Source organism: Chlamydotis macqueenii, chromosome 12, assembly GCF_036417535.1.
Source record: "Chlamydotis macqueenii isolate bChlMac1 chromosome 12, bChlMac1.mat, whole genome shotgun sequence".
In the NCBI taxonomy this organism is placed as follows: Eukaryota; Metazoa; Chordata; class Aves; order Otidiformes; family Otididae; genus Chlamydotis; species Chlamydotis macqueenii.
The window spans coordinates 3704640-3726929 of NC_141567.1; the positions used below are offsets into that span (position 1 = coordinate 3704640).

Here is a 22290-nt window from a genome sequence, read left to right on the forward strand (position 1 = left end):
AAAAAGAAGTTCTGATAACTGAGTTTAGACAACGTATCTCTGATTTACACTGAATTCCAAACAATGCTTGCAAATCTGATGGTAGCTTAGATGTTAACTTTTGACAAGGGCAACTGTAACTTATTTTGGCATAAAAAGCCCAATGATGCAATCAGTGACAGTTTTATTCACTCAGGCACACCTATTCTATATTCCTAATGTAGCTATAAAACTGCTGCTCTTGTTTTCCGCGCCGTGCGCCTTTTCCACATCGTGCTGAGAACAGAGAGCAACCATTTTGCTCCTGAAACACATGCAGCATGGGACTGAGAACATAGACATTTTCATCTCTATCTGCTGGAGACTTTTTGTTCTTCTGAGTTATGCTGTCTCAAAGGAGGCAGGGAAAGGAAAAAAAAAAAAGTCTTCCTCTTGAGTACATATGATCACCATTCAACACACTATCAAAAATTAAGGACTCAGATCACAAAGCATACACCCAAGAATGAGTAATGGTCTCATTTTCCATCTGTGATACAGTGCAAGAGCCAAGGGCAAACCATTGACGCTGGAGTGTTTGGACCAGTTTAGGTTTTGCCTTCTGCTCTTGTGAAAGGCCTCCCGTTGAAAGCCTCTAAACAGAACTTTATAAAAGCGGCTTTTCAAGGTTCAATAGAAATTCAAATGAACTTAATTCCTTTGTGATGGATTTCTGAGTCAACTTTTCCAAGGAAAGGGAGAGAAATATAATCAGAAAAGGAGGTTATTTCTATTCTGAAAGAGACCAGATCTCCACTAGTCATCCTTTATCTTGTCATCTTCCTGACCACAGTGTTGTGAAAAGCCCATAAGCAGAAGCAGGAACAAACATCAATGAAGTACTGTGATCTTTACATTGCTACGTCCCATAATGAGGAAGGGAAACCACAGCATCTTTCAATCCTGCCTCTGTTACTCACACCAGGCCTTTGACAGTACACAAAACATTATGCAAAACCAAGTAATTCTTGGTAGCTTAGGAAGATGCATTCATTATAAGGCAGAAAACTTTCATTTCAGTGTCTTCTTGTTGACTGAGCTGACAAAACCCGAAAGAATGCGCCACAGGACCACAGCTGCCCTATGGTGGGAGGAACGTTACATGGGGCATCAAACAGTCCTGCTACCCCCTCTTCACTGGGGTACACCATAGCTCCCAAGACCAGAAAGTTGGATGCACGGGGAGATAGGTGGTGGGGATGAGGGAGGGTTGTACCCAGTCCTTAGTCCTACCAACATGCCATTGGCATGCAGCTCGGGTAAAGTCACAACCTCCAAGACTCAGTGGTGCCAGTCTGCAACAGGTGACAATGCTGCTCTGTTACCTTGACAGCTTTTGAACTCTACCCTTTAAGACACATTTTCTGGGAATCTGCCTATCTAGGAGCTGGCCATCATCACATGAGATACTGCAAAAGCACAGTGCTTTCTAGTGAAAGTTTAAAACAAAAAAATATTATCTCAGTAACTGAAAGAAAGGCTGATTTGAATTTCTAGTCTGCACATTTCCTTTACTTTCCAGCTAAAAGAAAGAGTATTTAGAAACAAGGGTGTTGAGCAATATGAATCATCTTTAAAGTATTCAGTTTAATTAGACAAGGATAAAGAGGTTTAAACAATGTCACTGAAATCTAATTCTCCATATTAACCTCTGTCATAAAGCAGAAGAGTGAAATCAGTAAAAGTGAAAAAGTGACGGTTTAGCTAAGCTTATTTGTTACAGCCACTGCTCTTGAACAAAGTGATTTTTATGGCCATGAACCTCCGTAAGAGCAGAAGTCAAGGTCACGATAGCAATACATCATTCCCGGGGAAGAACTGTACTGTAGCCTCCCATCTGCGTACTGCAGGAACAAAAGGCAGCTGTGACTAGCTACTTTGAGAATAAAAGCTACTTAAAAAACATGATGTATCTATGCTGCTGTAGGTTCTGCTCAGACAGGTGAGTCAAGGGAACTTCACCGAGTGTCAGGTCATCTCCTATCTTTAGGAGATGTCACACTACACAGAGATCAACAGCAACCTGTATCCAGATTTAATTTACACTTTATAATAAAAACCCAAGTTTCTTCATAGTATACAAACCCGATATTTAGGATTTCAATTCAAAGTAGATTTTTTTCTTGCAGAATAGTTGACTTTGCTGATGCTACAATGTGTTTGGGAAAGAGATGGGAGAGGACATGGACGAGGACAGGAAACAAGAGAGATGAGTCTTCAAAAAACGAGTTGTACATTTTCTTCCGCATGGACAGAAAAAGATAGCACTTAAATGCTATTTCAATTCAAGATCAGCACAGCTTTATGCTTCAGTGAGAGTGTTTCTTCCAGCACCAGCTCTGAGCATACACAAGAAAATATTTTATGGGTGAGCAAGTAGAGCAGCATCTGAGGTTTCTGCCTATGGGGACACTTTTGCTTGGAGGACTTCAGGTTCTCTTGACCTAGCAGATAGGTTGGAGGGGGAGAAAAAAACACCCAAACACCCTAAACCAAAATCCATGCATTTTTAATGTTCTTCTCTAGGCAACCAAGTAGCATTGCTTCTTCAATACGTCACAAACAAGTGAATCCTCCCATGAAGGTTTGGTTTTGTAGTGCCTTGTCAGAATCAAACAACCTCAGTAAAGTGGTGGCTCTGTACCATGCAAATATTCGATAAAGAGCATGGCATAAGAGATGACAGCAACAAAGTCTCATTAAAAGTCTTCATAAAGTCTCATTTTAAAGAGGAAGTCTGAACGGTAATAATTTACTACTCTCATAATTATACAAGAGAATGGTATCATCAGCAAGATGAAAGACTGTACAGAAAGACAGCAACATTCATTACTTCCCAGCTGAAATCTGAAAGACCCAACCTGGAAACAAAAGCTTCAGCTCTCTGCAGCAGGGTAATTAAACACAGAAGTGGTTGAACAGTACAGGCTTTTGATTTGCCATCACATGGACCTTAAAGGTGCAACCAAATGTCTTTCCTGATGATAAACCTTCATCCAGTTATCAGGATAGATTATTTTGCTCAAGTAGATAGAAGTCTGACTTTTCCTTCTGGTCTCCCATGACCCACTGAAGAAAGGAGACCTGTCCACACAGAGCTCAACGCTCCCGTAATACTTTTGGCTGTCTATTAAGAGTCAAGGCCATACCACCTTTGGAACTTTAAAGCAGCGTTCTTATCCGTACAACGGCTCTGTTCACAGCAGAAAGGCCTGGGGAGGTTAAGCATGGCGCTTTTGCTAGAGGAAAGAGCTACTCCTAGTTGCTGGCGAGGTACGGTTTCTGACTCCAAGCCATGGGCTTTGTAGTGCAAAGGACAAAGGATGATACAGTCCAGATGTAGCTCAATGACAACCAAATTCTCACCAGAGGGATAGAGTTCTGCATGGCACAATTCACTACAAGTGAAAACTATGCAAGCCAAGAGAAAGACATAATCTAATTATTTCTGGTTTCTCAGGACTGCGGGAGAGAGGGAAATTTAAAAGCAAACAATGTCGTGTTGCTCAACAGAGTGCTGCAATATAAAGAAGTGAAAATTAAAGCACTGCAAAAACCATGTCAATTTTCAATAGATATGGCGCTAACATACATTAATATTTCTGACAAGCCAAGAATGCCAGATCTCTAAGCACAATATGAATCACATTAGAATTAAGAACAGCTGAGCCTGCACAACAGATTCTGTAAGTATTTCCGAAGCACAGGAAATACTCAAAGCCAGCAAGTTCAGCTGTATATACGACCGTAACTAATAACTGCTACACTACATGTAGCTGATAAAAAGCCACTTTATTGACAAGATAACCACAAATTAACAAATTACTAGATAAGACATTGAACATCTGGGCAAAATGTAGGGGCCATTAAAAATGCCCTTTAAAACAAGGGCTCTGCTCTCATTAAAAGCTGTTCTCTTACCAAGACAGAAGGAAGGCCAGCGAATTGCGAAAGCAATTCAAGTTCAGCAGAGTTTTTCTTTGCTCAGCATGGCAGATTTCAAAAATTTTGGCAAAATGTCTTAAGGGGAAAAATAATCAGTGTTGTACCCAGGCTTGGGAAGAAGAAAGCACAAAACTAAAGACTCAATTAGCAGCAGAGGTTGTGTGAAGCTATTTACCAGGTAAGATTGAAATTGCCCGTATCTGGATAACCTTTCAAAGAAGTCTTATTTGGAACAGTTTAAAGTGTTTTCTAATATCAGTTGATAACAACTGATGAGATGCTTAAAGAAAGCCACCTAATTTAAAGTACTTGGACATGAACAAATTAAAAGCAGAGTTACAGGACATGGTACTAATAATGCAGATATGTGACTGCAAGATTTTGTTGTGCCCTTAGTCAGCTTGATCCATTAAAAAAGTAACCGGTTGTGATGACCAAGAAGTTTATCAAGTGTTTTTGAGTCTTAACACAAGATAAATCTGGGATGAAACATTGTCACCAAAGTCAATGAAAAAGCAGGGTAAGATACTTTCGTTTTCTAAAAAAGTATGGATCTAGCCAAGCAAGTAGATTAAAATTAAAAAACTCCAAAGTATATAGGAATCCTGAACAGTAACAGAAAAACTTAGCACCACATTAGATTTTTCTCGCAGATTAATAACAGCTCAATAGCAAACTCACCTACACTGTGACAAAGGTGTGATCTTGCCCCCCAACCACCGCATAAGGCACGCATTACAATTATCACTGCCACCTTAATTGTCATCACCACAGTCTTCTCTTCCTCACTACCTTTTCCTTTACTCACTCTGCCTTCGTTCTGTGAGGAAATGGTGCAGAACAGGCTGACACAGTAGGAAACTCATGCCCCTGAGCCAGGCAAAGGACAGAGGGGACTGACACCCCACACTGCAATATCCCAAAGTTGTGGTGCTGGCACATTCCTCTGCTGGAAGAACAGGAGGTGTAAGCTCCCAGACATTTCCAAATGACAACAGAAAAAATGTACTTCAGACAATATCCTACCTCCCCTCAGTTCCGCTCTATGCAATTCAGTTAACATCTGCTTTGTATCTGCTTTCACAGCATCCCATTTTCCTAACCGCACAACCTTGAGTCCATGCTCCTGGATGCCAGCTCAGCTTCCTGCCCTACTTACACACTCAACTTACACAAATAAATATATACGCATTGTTTTCCTACTCAGTCTAAATATCCTTCCATATGCTTCACCCAGACTCCTTCCCTCGTTCACATGCCTGCAGAGATCACTTCGTCCTCAGTGCTTCTGAGCCCTGCCAAGCACTTGATCTGGGATGGGTGAATGTAACTGCTATGCGATGTCCAGAATCCCACCATTCTATTCATCTGCTAGGATGGTTTCCTTCGGAGCAAGGAAAGTCTCATTCCCTGCCCTCCTCAGTGACCTGGCGTGGAGGGGAGGTTGTGAAGAAGAAAAGGTCAGCACTGATATCTGAGACTAAAGCTGGAAGAAGGTGGGTGCCCATAAAAACAAACACCACCAGAGCTCAAGGAAAGGTGCTCAGAGAACCAGAAGAGGTCTGAATTATTTTTTCCAGATAGGTCACAGGTAAGTAGGGAAAACAAAAACAAAGACAAAACAAACCAACAGAAACTCCATGAGCACGAGTCCTTTGTTCACACATGCAAGAGGTAAGGGTAAGCTCCATCCCGCTGGGTATCTGCTTTGAATGACTTTTCAGGGTCAGCCTCTGAGATTGTGTAAGAGTTTTGTTATAATTTCTCTCTCCGTGGCACAGTTTTACAACCCTGTAATCACAGCATTAAAAGGTGGGAACACTAGTGCAAATCCCCATCCTTAATTGCTTTGCCTGGTTCGAGTGAGAACTTGAATTCAAGTCTTCCACTCAACAGGAGGGTGCCTGAACCCTCAGAACACAGTGATATTTTTCTGGCTCACTAGCTATTAAATAGTTCACACAAAGCAGAAAAGGAACAGACTCAAATAGTTATGCAGATTATTTTATATTAAGGACATTCAAACTTCTGAGCCCAACAATCCACATACCAAACATTTCTGTAAGATCAAAAGCCACATTTTCTGCTCTCTCTCACACACAATCCCACATCTCAGCTTCATTCTCCTACCAAACATCCCACTCACTTTATTTTCAGACTGACTGCTCTCTAAAAATTATTCAGGTTTGCTTCCTAAAACCCATTATAAGATGAGCAATACCCAGATAGCTGCAGGATGGATCTCAAGTTGAGCTGCTTGAGATGGGCAAACGTGACTTGCTGTTCAAGCCACAAGCTGAAGCTGAATCTAAATTTCTATTATCCCATGCAAGTACTATACTGTCATAATAACAGATAAGAGCCTAAAAGTCACACAGAATTGGCTTGTAGCTGAAGAGGACAGACAGGTAACTTTTCCCTGCCTCACTTTAGGCTTAGATGTATCAGCAACAAGTGCAGCTCTGCTTCAGCCAACACAACACTGCTCAAATTTGCATGGTAGCATTTTAAACACACCATGAATGCATGCTGCTGGCTGCAAGCGAGCAGGCATTCAGCAGAAGAACCTGCTCTTACACTGATGTACATAAAATTTAATATGTAATGGCTTTAAAATTAAGCCTTTAAAATAAAATGAGTTTACATTTCATTGTAGATCTACTTAACTAATCTGCGGTATTAGAGAATAAGCAAATACGTCAAGTTTCTCAGGATACAAAATGGACAAACTGAAATGTCTCTCACCAACTCAAGACTAGATATCAAAGCATTTAACCAACTCTATCAAAACAGGCCATGTTTTCAGGCATTGGTTGCTCACAGATTTGGCCTCAACTACAGACTCTCTCTTAGGGCTCTTTCACAAACTGTTTTGTAAATACTTTCCAAAAATACTCTCCTCATTAAGCCATAAAGCAAGAAGCAGGACTGCAATCTGGCCATACAAATCAATTATTTGCTCTTTCACACCAGATTAAATGTCGAGTAACCACCACCTTCAGTGGAGTTACAATGGTCTAAGTCAGAAACGAGGACAGAATTCAGTACAGTACTTCCATTAACTTAGTTACTTGTGACAGAACAGGAGGAAATGATCTTTTGATATACTTGGAGAGTACAAAGACTGTAAATAAACTCTATTTTTGCAAGTCAGAACAGAAGAGTTATGGCCAATTTTGTGGTCTTTAAAAAGAATAGACGCTCTTGGCTGTGTATCTGTTGTTTACAGGCTTAATTTTTCTCCTAAAAGCATTTCCCCTTCTATAACCTACTGTCCGTAAGCTTGTGTTTCATTCACCTTTCCCAGACCTTTTAGGAATATTTCATGGATGCTGAGGGATCTGCAAAACACTGCAACAGATCAAGTCGAAGTCTGGGAAATACTCTCCGCAGCATCAGTCTCCCTCAAACACATCTGCTATAAGACTACACAAACTCCATTATACGGGAAAACCTGGCAAGTTCAGAGAAGGCAGAGAGATGCTTTCAGATCCTTTACAAATACTCCGTAGATGCGTCAAACATCTGTCTCACACACATGAAGACAAATCTTAACAATGTTCAAAACTTACCTGGGACCTCACAAACAGCAGTCAGCAGCACTAGAGATCCCAGATGTGGAGGAAACAGCTGGAGTTCCGATTTCTTCACTAGACAGCTGGAGATTTCCCAATAAAAGTCAACACAGCTTTCGATCCCAACTTTTTGCCGTTCCAGCTGGACATTGTGGATCCCTGGGGAACGCACTGGCTGAGGAATTCCTGGTAGCATGGTCTCATAAGGCAATGCATAGATCTGGTTTGTTTCTTATTGTCATGAGATTAAATCACATGTTGAGCTTTACTTTGGCTAATAACATAAGTCAAGAAGTAGAATCACACAGAAGAGATTCAATGGCAGCGATACAGGAAAACAACGAACTTTACCCTTTCATCCAGTTTCAAGGAACAGTACAAAACCTTTGAGGTGACGGTACCCCAACCAAAACTCAGGGGAGAGACTACAGCAAAGAACTGAAATGCTTCAGTTCAGGCTCTTTGGGGAAAGACATGGCAGAGCCTGTTCTTTGCTCATGTTCATCAGGTCCATTACTTTTGCCTTCAAAGGTACAAAAGTTTTGCATCACACTGCGGTTAAAAAAAAAAAAAAAAAAAAAAAGAAAAAAAAAGAAAAAAAGGAAGTTTTTGCTATATAAAATAAGTACACTTCCTTATCACACACTTATACTAATGTATGGAAAGATTGTATATTCTAAACACATCATTTGTCAACAGCTTGTAAATCAGTTTTTTTTAAACTAGCACTGTTAGTCATTAATTGTTTTAAACTTAACAAGTGAACACTCAAACAGGAAATAGGATACATAAACAGGAACAAAGTCTTCAACACAGCATTCAGTAAATACACCAAGGTCTGGCCAGCCTGTTAGTAACCACCATCAACAGCTCCAAACACAACTCTTGGTTGGACAGTGTACTTACTCCCAGTGATGACTGTAGAATTTGCTACTGAGCAATGGAAAACTTTTTTTTCCTACTACCCTTTCGCAGTGATGTCTTTAAGTCCGGTCTCCTTCCTCCCCGAATTTTTAGGGTCCAGAGCCTTACTGCAGCTTTCGGTTGTACAATACTCTCATGACTGAAACCAAATGCTTCCAGTTCCCATTTGTGTGCCAGGAATATTCACATACATCCCCCTTATTCAATTTTTATTGGTAGTAAATGGACAGAAAACAGATTCAACTGCAAAATATGACCTCTGTTTGGCCCATTTGTGTATCTCAGTACAGGAACTTGAAGAGGAAAGGTGAAACCTTTCAACAAACCCTGAAGTGGCTGTTTGTTCAGAAAACCCTTAAGTGATGAGTTTGTTCCCCTTTCTGAAGCCCAGCTCTAGAGTGAGTTTTATGCTTCTATTTACTGGAAAAAAAATCACATTACAATTCATGAGGCATCTGAACTCCTACTTGTGGGGGCAAATTTGAGTACCAAACCCATTAGCGGAATCACGTGCACAGAGAAGGGAAAAGGAGCAGAAGAGACAGACAAACATTGCGAGAAAATGTGTAAAGTGGTATTATGTTATTAAAACATTACATTAGAAATAAACAGAACATAAACAAATAAAAGGTTTTAACCAGGTTTAACTTTTTTCTTTTTTTTTTTTTTAAATTCAAATTGACCCAAAGCAAAAAACTTACATTGCAAAGGAAGAACAAAATACATTATGATATTGGTAACACAGCGTCGCATGGAAGCTAGACCTGCGGGCAGGCTGCGAGTTGCTCTTGTCACAACGTCACTGGGGGCTCTTGACAGACTTAACTGAGAAAGTTAGGACCCAATTTTTTCATCTAGCGCAGGTCCACCCTGGTAAACACGCTACATTATTCTCTTTTGCCTCTGGGTATTTATCTGATGAGTTTGTCCAGATGTGTTCTCCTAACATTGCCAACTAGAGCCAGAAAACTGAATTTTCCACGCTATTCCGAGGAAGTCAGAGTTATTCCAAGCATGAGTGACAATGAATTTAAAAAAAAAAAAAAAAAAAAAAGAAGAAAAACACTCAAGAGCTTTTCAAACTAACAAGTATTGTCTATAATGTAAATAGTTTAGAAATATGGTAATTAAATAATCTAAAAAACACTCTTACTCTGCTGTACATTTATAAACATAAATATTTACAAAAACTTTCTGCTTTGTTTAAAGGATGAGGTTTGCAGTTTGTTAATGATCAGAGTCTTTTACTCATATTGATTCTTTGGTGTACTTGCCAATTTTTTAAGGTTTATTAAAAGTGTTCAACCGTGAATTTTAAGGTAGTGGAACCAGGCTACATAACCAGTCTGTATTATGCACTTCTCCTTCCACATTCTCGTCCAAATGAAAAACAAAGTTCAGTTTGTCCTTCAGAGTGTTCGTGCACAATATTTAAAATAATAATTAAAAACACCAGATTCCCAATTATTGAAATTTGGGTAGGATTAACAATGCACACGCATGCGCTGCGGTGCTTCGCCGAACCAAGGTCAGAGAAACCAGCTACGAGAGATGGCTTAGCTCTGTAAGAAAGGGTGAGGGCTTCCCTCCACCTTGAGGAGGGGAGGGAAGATAGGGTGAAAATGAATTTAAAAGACTTTTTACTGGCCTGAAATGTAGGTGTGTTCCCTTTAGATGTCAGTTACTTAAAAGAAATAACCAAAAAACAAACCTCAAACAATAAATAATGGAATTACACATTTCTTCATTAAATAGCATTCTTTTTACCAACAAAGTCTTCCATAATTTTCTTCAGTCACAGCAACAGACAGAACAAATAATTTGCCTTAATATAGATTGCAACTAAAATATACTCTAGATTACCTTAGAAAATATTACTGTAAAAATTCAGTGGGGAAGGACATTGGTTTAGACCAACTTACAAACATAGCGAACAATACTAAGTATTTAAAAAAAAAAAAAAAAAAAGCAATTTTAAGGTTCTGATCTTGTGTCACAAAACTGAAGATTCATGCTCGAAACCTGCCAGCCAATTCTTTAAAACTCTCCTACCGAGCACTGGAGAGCTCAAGGATCACAATGGTTGATCTTTCTAGATTCAATGGGAGCCGACAGACACCACCACACACACGAGCTCAGACACACACCCCACCCATGCGCTCAGGTTGTCCCTGCTACAACATCACCACCGTTACACACAACCTGGAGGAAGCACTACAAAGCTCTACTACAGCTCTACACTCTGCGTGGCGTTAAGGGTGGACATCCTTGCTCCTCATGCTGCTGAGACATGAACTTTTGGTCACTGCTCACAAGCAGGCTGGACTTGAACCAATACAAGTTGGAGATAAAAAGGTTCAACAATCCCATTACCAATCCTCTGAGCCATGAACCTCCAAAATCACTTATTGTTTGGAAACCTGATGCAATGCCAGGCACAATAGGGACAGATAATCCTTGCTTGCCACAGTTCCGGTGCATGCGTTATCAGTGATAAGGTTCATGCTCAAGGAACTGCAGTCCAGGGTTTTAAGGTATTGAAAGGAACTAGCACAGTTAAAGAATATGAGTATACCTGCTTCAGCTTGCTTTTCATATTTTTAATATTAAATATTTGGAAAGTGACAGTGTTAAACTCAAAAGCCACCACCGTTCCTTTCATCTCCCGGCCTCCATTGGTCTAACTGGTACGAAAGCACTCCTGATACTAGAGAGGCTCTTTTGGAGCCAGTAGGATGGCAAAACAAAAGTAGAGGACACCGGCAAGAACCTTAGGATGACTCTGTAATTCCTTGAAAATAAAGAGAGGGAAACAACTGCACATTTTGGCCCAATCTTTTTTGACAACTTTTTTTTTTTTTTTAAAGAAACAAAACTCTTAAACAGATCTTTTTAAATACCTAGTATGAAAAACACATTCAGTGGCCGAATTTCAGTACTCCTTTCAGTTGCTGCTTTCAGATTAATTGGAAACCACTTAATGTTTGCAAAATTTAAACTTTCAATATGAATGGGGCTTTTCTTGTTAGTGCACGTGTAAAATGCATCTTAACTTATGTGCACTTCCCACTCTCTAACTTGAAACAAACTGAATTTCACATCAACCGAAAAATAAGAATATGCATCACTGCATTTAAAATAAAAGGGTTTGGCCAATTTCTTTTCTTTTTTTTTTTTTTTTCAGTGGACATAATTTGTCTAAGAACCCGTAGATAAAATTTCAACTGAAAGTGAAATAAAGCAGGTTATACATTCATGAAATTCAGGGAGTAATAATGAACAGCAACTGCCGCATCACTTCAGTAACGTCACATCAACGCTCCGGCGAGGCAGCAGCTCCTATTCTCACAAATAATGCACTGAGACTAAATGAGGAATAGTGTGTGGGGGGAATCACACATAAAGGGAAAATACATCAGAAAGATTATTGCACAGGAGGCACTGTATGAGAAACAGAATACATTGGCTTCAAAAAAAACCTAAATTTGTTTACTCTTAAGTTAATGTAAAAAATACAGAGGCTATGCCTCTTTGTAGTGTACTGTCACCGTTAAAAAGAGACTTACAAACTGCCGCCCATTTTACAGGGAATGTCAGGAACGAAGAGGGCCTGAAATTTATGAGCATGCCAACTACAGGAATTAGGAAAATAATAATAAAAAAGAGCCAATGTATAGACCCTCAAATTGAACGGGGTAACTGCATTTTTTTTTTTTTAATTTCCAAATGATATTCATACAGTACCCTAGGACATGTTGATTATCAACTCTTCCCTTGATCCTGCAAAAACATACACCCTGGCAGAGACAAGAGTCCCAAAAGACAACAGGGCTCTGAAGGTATTCCTATCAGTATCCTTTTGCAGGACTGGTGCCTTGATTTCCAAACTTTGTTTTCTTGAATAATTGCTCAGCATGCCAATTCAAACCAATCACTCCCCTTGAGAGGCTACCTTCCATCTTCACTGCAAGTCTGCACACTTAATGTGAAAACAAACAAAAAACCAACAGCAATTCTTAAAATGTAATATTGTATAGAAAGCTTGGACCTTGTAAACTTGGACCAAGAAACCAAAAATTAAGACCTTCTAGCATGTGGTATAAAAAACCCAAGGAAGTGTATACCTGCCTTCTGACTTCACAGAAAAATCAGAATTTGCATAGGATATACTTTGTGCAAGGCAACAAGCCTCTTCAGTATCTGGAATAGAACTAATCTTGCTCAGAGTTCTTCTCTTCATGGATATCAGATATCATCAAATTTGTGTTTTAAGTAGTCTTTCATGACCTTGGCAATGGGTAGTTCATCAAGTAGTTTTAGGTTTTGAAGGCCTATACACTGACGGATTTTAATTCGGCATAGATCTTGCAAGTTTCTGGGCTGTCCTGAAAAGACAAAAGGAACACATAAAAGTAAAATGTTCACATTTTAAACATACTTTAAGAGATCATTTACTCAGTAAAATCACAGATGTTTGCTGTTTTCTAAGAGGAAGAAGGAAAGGGCACAGGCAGAGGGAAGGGAAAAATCACAAGAGAAAAAAGGTGGAAGTTAATATCTTTCTGATCAATAATAATTCAAAGAAATCAAGAGATGAATCCTAAAAAACCACTTCTACATGCATGTAATTTTACTGATGACAGTGTAAAGTGATATTATCCATGTGAGGATTCCCACAAGGTGGCAACACATGCTTAAGCACTGTAGAGCAGCATAACTCCTCCGTTTAACTTCTTGTGCATTTTTTTTTCCATCCTTGTAACACCTGGGGAAGAAAAGCCCTCAGCCCCACTTCTTTTCAAACATTAAGACAAAAACTTGCACATTCAACTGTAACAGGTCTAGGCAGTCTTAGAGAGAGAGGCTTTATAAGAGTTATTCAAGGATCACGTGGCAAAGTTAAAGATTGTTTTTTCCCTTCCAATGAAAAGACGAAGCCTTTAGGCTTTGGATGCAGCCACAACCTCGTCAAACAGAAAGAGATGAAAATACCGGTTAACCACTGTCCACAAAGGAAAAGCTTTACTGACATCCCATGAACTCCAGAATTTCTGGTGAGGATTTTCCAAAATAACCAGTTCCTTTTCAAACTCATTCTTAACAAGAAACTCTTCAAAGTCAAACACGTTGAAAAATGGTCCCCCACGCAACATACCGTAAGAAAGATAAATCTAGCCTTGAATCTGAAAGCACCCAGCAATGGATCCCAAGGAATAAGGAAATAAAGAAAGAGCAGAACAACAGACATTGAGAAATCCTGTCCCAATATACCCTTCAAGCTTTCAGCACCGCTGCCTTTGGGCCTTCCTAAACCAGAGATTGCACACAGATCTACGTCTTTAATAACTGCGAACGGCCTGCCCTTTGTAAAGCTGTCTAACATTTTTTGAACCCATTCATACTTTCAGTATCCAAAACATCCTGTGGCAACAAATTTCACAATATAATTAGGCGTTGGCTGGAAAACTACAAAGTGCTTTTATTTATTTTAGATCTGCTTCCTGATCACTTTGTTGCATGCCTACCATTCTTTGAGTTATAAAAAAAAAAAAACCAACAAACCCACAAACAAAACCAAATAATTGTTCTCGCACCAGTCATGACTTTACATACCTTTATATTATTCTCCATCCTCCACTCAAGCTTCGTACCTCTTTCCAAAGCTGAAGACATTTGTTCTATTTAATAACCTCCCACCATAGGAACCACTCGAAACCTCTGACCAAACTAGCTGTCTGCCTTTGTATTTGTTCCTCATTCTGCTGTATCTTTTTTTAAATTACCCTAATGACGTATTGAGGGTGTGCTAGTCAATCTTTTGATCATTGACTAACTATCTCATGGCCTAAAAGGAGAAGAAAAAAAAAAAAAAAAGGAAAAAAAAAAAGGAAAAAGAGGTTTACACAGTTATGGCATGCGATGGCTGTCCAAGTCATAATACTCAGCACCACCACGAATGACCTAGGTGCTTATGCCGGTATCAAGATAATGTGGCACCAACAGAGCAACTTACTGCAGTTTTTTATTACCTGTATAATCGTTACTGGTAGAAGACAGTGCTCACTTTTGCTAAGAAAGGCATGGCGATTTTATTGAGCTGACTGCTTGAATCAATCATTTCTTTAAAAAGCAGTACAAAACAAAAGCGACTTTAAATAACTTCAATGAATGTTTCCAATTAGCTTTCCTGAGGTGCCACCAATTAAGCAGGACGTTTTTGAAAGAGGAAATGCCTTCCGTACGGGGCTGTGACATGGGCAGGCTTTATGGTGGGCAGCAGGATGCTGTCAGCTCACGGAGCGCAAACCTGTTCGGAGATGGGAGAGCTTTTCCTGCTCAAACCAGGCCCAGAGCTGGCCCTGGAGCCCATCCCCTCTTCCATCCTCCTCCTAGTTAAGCAACAAACCTTCTATCAGCTAAATAGACACTGACATTATGAGTTTATTAGACTTTCCTGGTAAGCACAGAGTAAAGAAATTATGAAACTCTTTCCTGTTTCCCTCTTTGGGCATTTTGTACGTGGTTTCAGTTACCCTTTATAGCAAGTTCTCCCTTTTTCCCCCTGCGTGGGTTTTTCTATAGAAATGGGGTGACAGACGGTATACACTGGGTTTTATCTCAAGCACTAAAATTATCCAAGGTAAGCTAGCAGAAGTAATGCATGAAAATAGTCTCAGTCTGTTTTTAAAGACATTAGATTTGACATTAAAGAGCATGAAAATTTGCATTTCCTTCATATCAGTTTCAAATGCTTTTATTATACTTATCACCACAGTATCTAAATGTCAATTTATTTTTAATTATGTCTTTCAGCATTGACTAGGAATACAGATCATTAGTAACTTTGATCACTAGTTGTTTCTTCTCAGTAATTTATTTTTTTTTTCCCACATGAAGGAATTAATTTATACAACTCAGACAACAGCTGAATGCTCAAGCTTCAGGAAAAGAAAAGTTACTTTTGGTAAGAAACCAAGCAGAGGAATCTTTATGGTGATAAAGAATATTTCTAAGGCTTTAAATGTCAATGTAAACTGGGTTCAGAACGTATGCGCCTTTCCAAAAGTTAACCGCAAACGGCAGCGTTAGAGGCTACAGAGGACTACAGATCTGTATGTGTACTTTCCGTAGTGGAGTACACAATAATACAGCTGTGAGACACCGATTTCTACTTTCAGAAATTAATGCCTTTTAATTAATATCCTACAGGGTTTTTTTTTCAGAACAAAATCAAATAGACAACTTAAAATACCCAGACAAAATTGGTCATCAGCTAATTCAAAAAGACGTGATTATCAAATGCATGACACTTTCCCCTGATAAGCCTAAAAATATTTCCAGGGAATCTGTTAACAATGGACATTTCCAGTGTTAAGCACCAGTTGCTACATCTAGTGGCTGTTGGTGTCTTAGGTCACGCCTTGCAAATTCCAGGGTTATTAATGCATTTGGGAGTTATTAGAAACGGTGTCTAGAACACTTACTCATTCTTGGTTGCATCTGAATGAAAAAGAAAAAAAATAAAGGATTACAGAGCGATGTCAGTGAACCTTGGTTTGGCAAATGAAAAAATGTTATTAGTAATTTGGCAAAGTAAGACAAGTTAAATGATGAATAAAGTTCTGTTTAAAAACGATTAGGAAGTAGCAACTTTGGTTATATCCCGCATCACAAGTCTGGGAAGTTATTTATGCAAATAAGCTAGAAAGGAAGAAAATTAAAAAGAAAAAAAACCAAACAAAACAAAACATAAAAGGTAAGATTGAACTAATTATCACCATCACGCAAAACAGTGCTATAAAACTACTGATCACCTTAAAAAAAAAAACCCCAACAGCTCCTCGATCGGGTCTCAGAGGGACACCTGGATGTTATTCTGGAGCAGGCGGGTTATTGTTAGGCTGTTACACAACCCACGTTCCCAGCGGGGCAGCAAAACCTGCCGCTGCTGTGGAGCTGAAGGTTTGCTGACATGTTCACCGGAACAAGTTAGATACTTCAGGCAATTTATTTTGCAAGCTTTAGAGTGAGAATAAAATAAGTTATTAATTACAGGACAAAGAGATGTATAGTTCATCTTTTGTCTGCCACAGCTTGTGCTACGTGCTGTAACAGAAAGTAGAAATCCCCAATGTCGCACTTCTTGTGTGTATAGTTCCCAAACATCACAAAATTTTCTTCCAAACAGAAAAAAGTAAAATACAGTGTTATAACATAAAGAGGATCTGCCTTTCAATTTTTTCCTCTCTACTTCAGTATGTATAACAGTTAACCATTTACCTAATTTAGCTCTTCAGCTGCTAACAAAGTAAGTGCCTGAGCTTTTTTTCTCCCTCCTTAAATAATTAAAAATTATTTTACTTAAATAATGAAATAAGCCTTTACAATTATTATTAACTGATTGGCCTTCCATGATAAAGCAAGGGCAAAATGCATCTTTTAACAGCAACAAATTATGACAGGTAAACCTGAATTTCCACTTAATACTCCATTCCTTTCTTTTTTACAGTTTCAAAGTTTTTCTGCTATTTCATCTGGGAGTTTGCTGTTCTGTCCCAGAGACAGACAAAACTCACATTCAGGATTTACTACCTGTACAAAGAATCATATGTCATCGTCACAACTGCTCAGCAGCTTATGCATTTAGACCTGTGCCTACCCATTTTTTCTAGGCAGAGCATGATCCCCACAAATAAAACACTAACTCATGTAACAGGTCTATATTTAAGGACCAGGTGTAATATTAGACCTAGTACCTCTGACAACACTGGTTCCTAAGGACTCTCCTTCAGTTTTAAGCAAAAGCGTTGTAAAGGTGGAAAGGGGGAATCCCTACCAGTTTCCTCCACTGAAGATACAAGAACCCCCGTGCAAAGTGAAAATCATGAAGTGACCTGTTCTGTTACCCAAGAGAAAACTTAGAAGTAACTGAAATTAATACGCTTGTAGGGTACAAGAAGATCCTCTCTGATGTATTGTTCTACCTACTAAAAAAAACCAAAACAAAACAAAAAAAAAACCCCACAAAACTACAAAAAAACCCAACATACTTTTAAAAGCAAACAATCAGTGTCATTAATTTGAAGCAGATAGGCAGTTTCTGAAGAAGTTAAAAAATTAAAAATAACACCAGTGACATATTTCAGAAGCCACCCACAGTCTTCTCTGCAATATTAATACATTCCTCCAGAAAAAAAAACCTTGCAGCGCTATTTCTCTAACTGCGCCTCTGCCTTCCCTGGGAATTGTGAAAGGCTGAAAACAGTAGCAAGAAACTATTTGGTAGTTTCCTTTTAGCTAGAAAGGAAACTTAAAAATAAAAGTTTTGTGAAACATTAAATAAAAAAAAAAAAAGTTGAAACCAGGCTGACGTACAGTGGCAGCAGCTCAGTTCCTCCGGAGCATCGGAATAAGTATTTCTGTCTACAGCTAACTATTAAATCCATCTCTTATTCCACAGCTGTGAAGGAACTCAGATACTGCTGGCAATTAAATTTAGTTAAGATTTTGTTGGCTTGCCGGGGGTGGTGGGGAATTTAAAAAAAAAAAAAAAAAATAAAGAAGATAACTGAACTTATCAACTGGAAAAACTCACAGCCACCAGCCAGGAAACGCGCTGATGAGGATGCACAAGCAAACAGGCTCACGCTGAAAGGACGCGATCACCTAGCAAATGGTGAACGGGAGCTGAAGGGGAATTCAGTCACTCACTGCAAGAGGATGAGGTCGCTGAACAGTTTAGGAAATGCGGTATCTTGTATTCAAGTGTAAAAAAACAACAGCGAAATATTTAGAGAGGATATTTGGGTTTCCAGCATTCAAAATGCCACAAAAAGCCAGTATCGAGCACCTACAGGTCTGAAACGCACATTCGTGTATGATGTCAGGGAATGCTGAAGACAAGAACGACAGAAAGAGAGCGCGGTCACCGAGAAAGTGAACAAACCCCTTGAACCACTATCGAGTGCAACAGGACAAAGTCAGCTTTTCATTCTTTTTAACGGGATATTATACAAGTTATTTTAAAAGTTTACTTTAATTTTGTGTTCCGTGTGCCTGTTAGAATATTGGAAGTATATTTTTGTTGCTCTTTGAAAAATAATTCTGCACAATGAGTTTTAGATATCTATTAAATTGCAATATTTCTGGCACAGGAAATATGTTCCAAGGAGGAGCGTATTTTGGACTGAAAAATTTATATATGGAAAAGCAGAATGCCAGTAAAGCTCAATGTTAAGTATAACAGGTGTATTTAGCAATTAAATTAAGATTTGGATAAGCTTATATAAGATTTTTTTAAAAAAAAAATTTTGTAACATTTCCATAAATTCAGTCTTACTGAAATTGCTATGGAATTCAGCTAAGAATTTCAATACCATAATGTTTACCTACTGTCTCCTAAAAATAAAGTGCTGTGAACATAAAGACAGGCTGAGGATGTATTGTTACACTATTTTGACGTTATAACAGAGTACAGCATCAGTATGCGAATGGGAGTGGGGGGTGGCTGTACCTTACACGCCACACGTAAAAGTTTCTTCTTTCTTTTTTTTTTTTTTTTTAAACATAGGCCTCTTCAAAAAACCTCTTCCAAAGTACACATCTGTACATAGATATATAAAAATGATTCAACTGCTTAATAAAAACTGCACTCTGAGTTAGCGTACTGGTCTTTAACAAACAGGTACCTGCAATCTGCAGAAAGTAATCCTGAATCAGATGGTAGTTGTTTGTCACTGATCCAGCTAAAATGAAAACTCTAAAATAACCCTCTTACCCTGCTTCCCTGGGTAACTCTGGATGACAAAGCAAACCACATTCATTAGTGTAAGATTTCCAGCAGCACCCAAGGAAGCAGTCAAACCTTGCAACTCCAGTAAAGTTGTTCTATGTTATAACAAACGTGAAGATACTGTTTCCTTTGCAATCATCCACATAACAAAATATGTGGAAATCAACTTAATTCACTATGACACTTCTGTATTCATAAAAGTTTAAACTAGGCAGAGACTCTTTTTAAAATGTTTTTCCAGTTAAAAAAAAATCCTAGTGAAACGTTATCTTTGTTTAGCAAAGAGATAGAGACAAAGAATGTATAAGGATTTGCCCAATGGGACTTTTATCTAAATTTTTCTGCACATTTACAGTGCTATATAAATCTAAATACAAAATTACACTCTCTGGTCAAAGCCAAAGATTTGCTATTTTTTTTTTTAAAAAACCAAACCAAACCAAACAAACAATAAAAAAGGAATGCAGATGAAGTATTTGTAGTTTAATTCATTCGGTAACCTTTAGATCTTGTTCCAGATCTGAAATTAGTGCTTTGATGCCTGTTAACATACATGCCCTATTACACTACCGTGGCCATATCCGTTTCCTTACCTATCTGCCTCAACACACACCAGCAACTCACACAGCGAGTCAGAGACTCTCTTGTCCTCTACGGTATCTGCACAGCGATTTAATTAAATGAGAGCGATGGGGAAGGGTTCAAGCTTTTATATTCCCCATTTTGAGATCATAATTGCACTTCTAGTATCTTTAAGTTTATTTAAACCTTTAAGTATTTTCTAATACTTGCATTTTTTCCTATTCCAGCATTCTCTTCATAAGTTTTAATAATCTTAAATCTCATTCAACTCCAGCTTCAACATAAATCATTCAATTCAGAACTGTAACTGCACGTTAATTCTGTAGACATATATACTCCCAAAAAAATAAACAGTAAATGTCTGTATTTAGGTCTGTCTTCATATATATTATATATATATGCATTTCTATTTTAATTTCGCATTGGTGTATTCCAAGCTTAACCCATTGACACTCCTGAAGAGCCAGGTTCAGATCTCATGAAACTGAAGCACTGTACTGAAATGCTCCAAAGCAGCTCTATCAGATTATCTCAGGTACTACAATGGTTCCCAATAAATTTTTTTTGGAATAGGAAACTGTAATACGGATAAGGAAAAGGAACACGATTAATAACATCATTGAGCAATTTTAATTGTCAATATTGTTTTTTCACAGGGAGGCTTTATTCATTTTTGTATTGTAAAAAATAAAGAGGGGAAAAAAAAAAAAGACATGAGTGACTGTCTAAACACTAAGTCAACAGCAGACTCATGATGAAAAACTTTGCTGTTCATAACTTCCAGCTTCATGTTAAATACTGAGACACAACTACAGAATAACTTCCTCTTGGAATTATTCTAGGAGCAAAGGAATCTCTACCTGTAACTAGGAGGAATATCAGACCTTCAGGGTCAAAACCCAAAATCCAATATCTTCTTGCAGACTCTCAGGGACAACACTGAGTATTTCTGAGAGCTTGGTTTCTTGCCTGATATTCACAACCAGGGACCTGGGCTAAAGGCTGTGATTATTAGCAATTACAATACCTACCAAAACAAAAAGAAATGCACAAATGATATTTTCAGAGGAATTGAAACAGTATAAATATGTTTTCCCAGTATTAAGAAAAAAAAAAGCTACTTACATGTAGACTGCTAAATAGCATCCCATTTATCTGAAGTATGCAACCGCTTTCACTTGAAGACATAGATGGGTTTGATAATTTTCATAATTCATATAAATTAATCTTTAAGCTTAAATATTTTAATCTAGTGCAAAAGTAAAAACTAATTTCTGTGTTACTATTAAATACACTCTTCAAAACTTCAGATACACATACAAAACTTACAGCTAGAGGCTTCTATATCAAGCACTTAGTATAACGTTCAAATAAACAAACCAGAAATTCCCATTAAGCCCTCTGACCAAGGCACTGTCACCAACCACAAGAGAGAATTTCTGGAAGACATCCACTAGAAGAATTCTTTTAAAATTTTGTACATTTTTAAATACAAATTGCAATAGGCTCAGAAACAAGATTCCTCCCCAAAGTGCTACAGCGTGAGACCTCAGCAATTCCCTGTGCACAGCCTGACCTAACAGGGAACTCTGCTACCAAAACCCCAGCTCACTCGTTATCCATTTCATCGCTCCTACACCATCTTATTGAAGTGATTACTCATGAAAACCATGGAAGACAGTGTTTGGATATTTATAACAAGGGCAGCAGAGTGTTTATAGCTGTTTGTAAACATGTATTAATAATAATTTTGCTCACAAGTACAAAGCTGGATTGGTTTTGTCAGCACTAGTCCTTCCTGCTTTCCCAGTTCTCCCTCTATCAGCACAAAACCAGGATAGTTCCCACACTGTTACACTGGCCACAAATTTAAGCTACTTTTTGTGTAGCAAACTTTACTTCTCAGTTAACATTAAACCCTCAAGGTTTGGAATCTGCAACCTAAAAGTCAGTTACGGTACCGGTTTCCAGCTTTCTGACTCAGTCTCTAGACACTGAGGAAACAAGCAGTCTAAGCCTTCATACTTACCAGCATGTCCCGAGACTGTTAGAAATTACAAGTCTGGATATTATATTATCTACTAATAACTCTGACAGTGCTACTACATAGTGAGGGGCTTCCAAAAAGGAAACCAGAAAGAAAACTGTTTTAATAAGGAGTAGGCGAATTAAAACAAAATCTATTAGTTGTTTCTATTTCTTATTATCAACTTCCACCTTTCCAAAAACTCTTTAGATTTCAGATAAAAGCAAAAATAACACCACAGATAATGAATATAAAAATTAAATTCCAAATGCTTGTTTGTGTCAGCTACTAATTACAGATCTCAGCTGATTCACCCGCAGCCCACACTAAATTTCAGTTTCTATACGGAGTATATAGAGTGCTTAATTCTCATTAAAAACCATCACATCCAAACAAATAAAAGGAACTGTAGGGGAAAAAGAAGGATA

At 38.3% G+C, this 22290-nt stretch overlaps 1 protein-coding gene across 7 annotated transcripts in view; it reads right to left on the reverse strand.

The window, feature by feature from the left end:
• Positions 1-9088: 9088 nt before the first annotated feature.
• The window catches only part of ASB7 (ankyrin repeat and SOCS box containing 7), a 30203-nt gene continuing 17001 nt past the window's right edge, over positions 9089-22290 (reverse strand). For 5 of the 7 annotated variants that reach the window (XM_086757363.1, XM_086757368.1, XM_086757365.1 and 2 more), the window contains one exon: positions 11048-12847. In XM_086757363.1, the coding sequence (XP_086613489.1) occupies positions 12708-12847 (140 nt within the window). In that variant the 3' untranslated portion in view covers positions 11048-12707. Of the gene's footprint in view, positions 9446-11047; positions 12848-22290 lie in introns of those variants that run through there. The other 2 variants (XR_015259906.1, XR_015259905.1) reach the window with 2 other exon arrangements.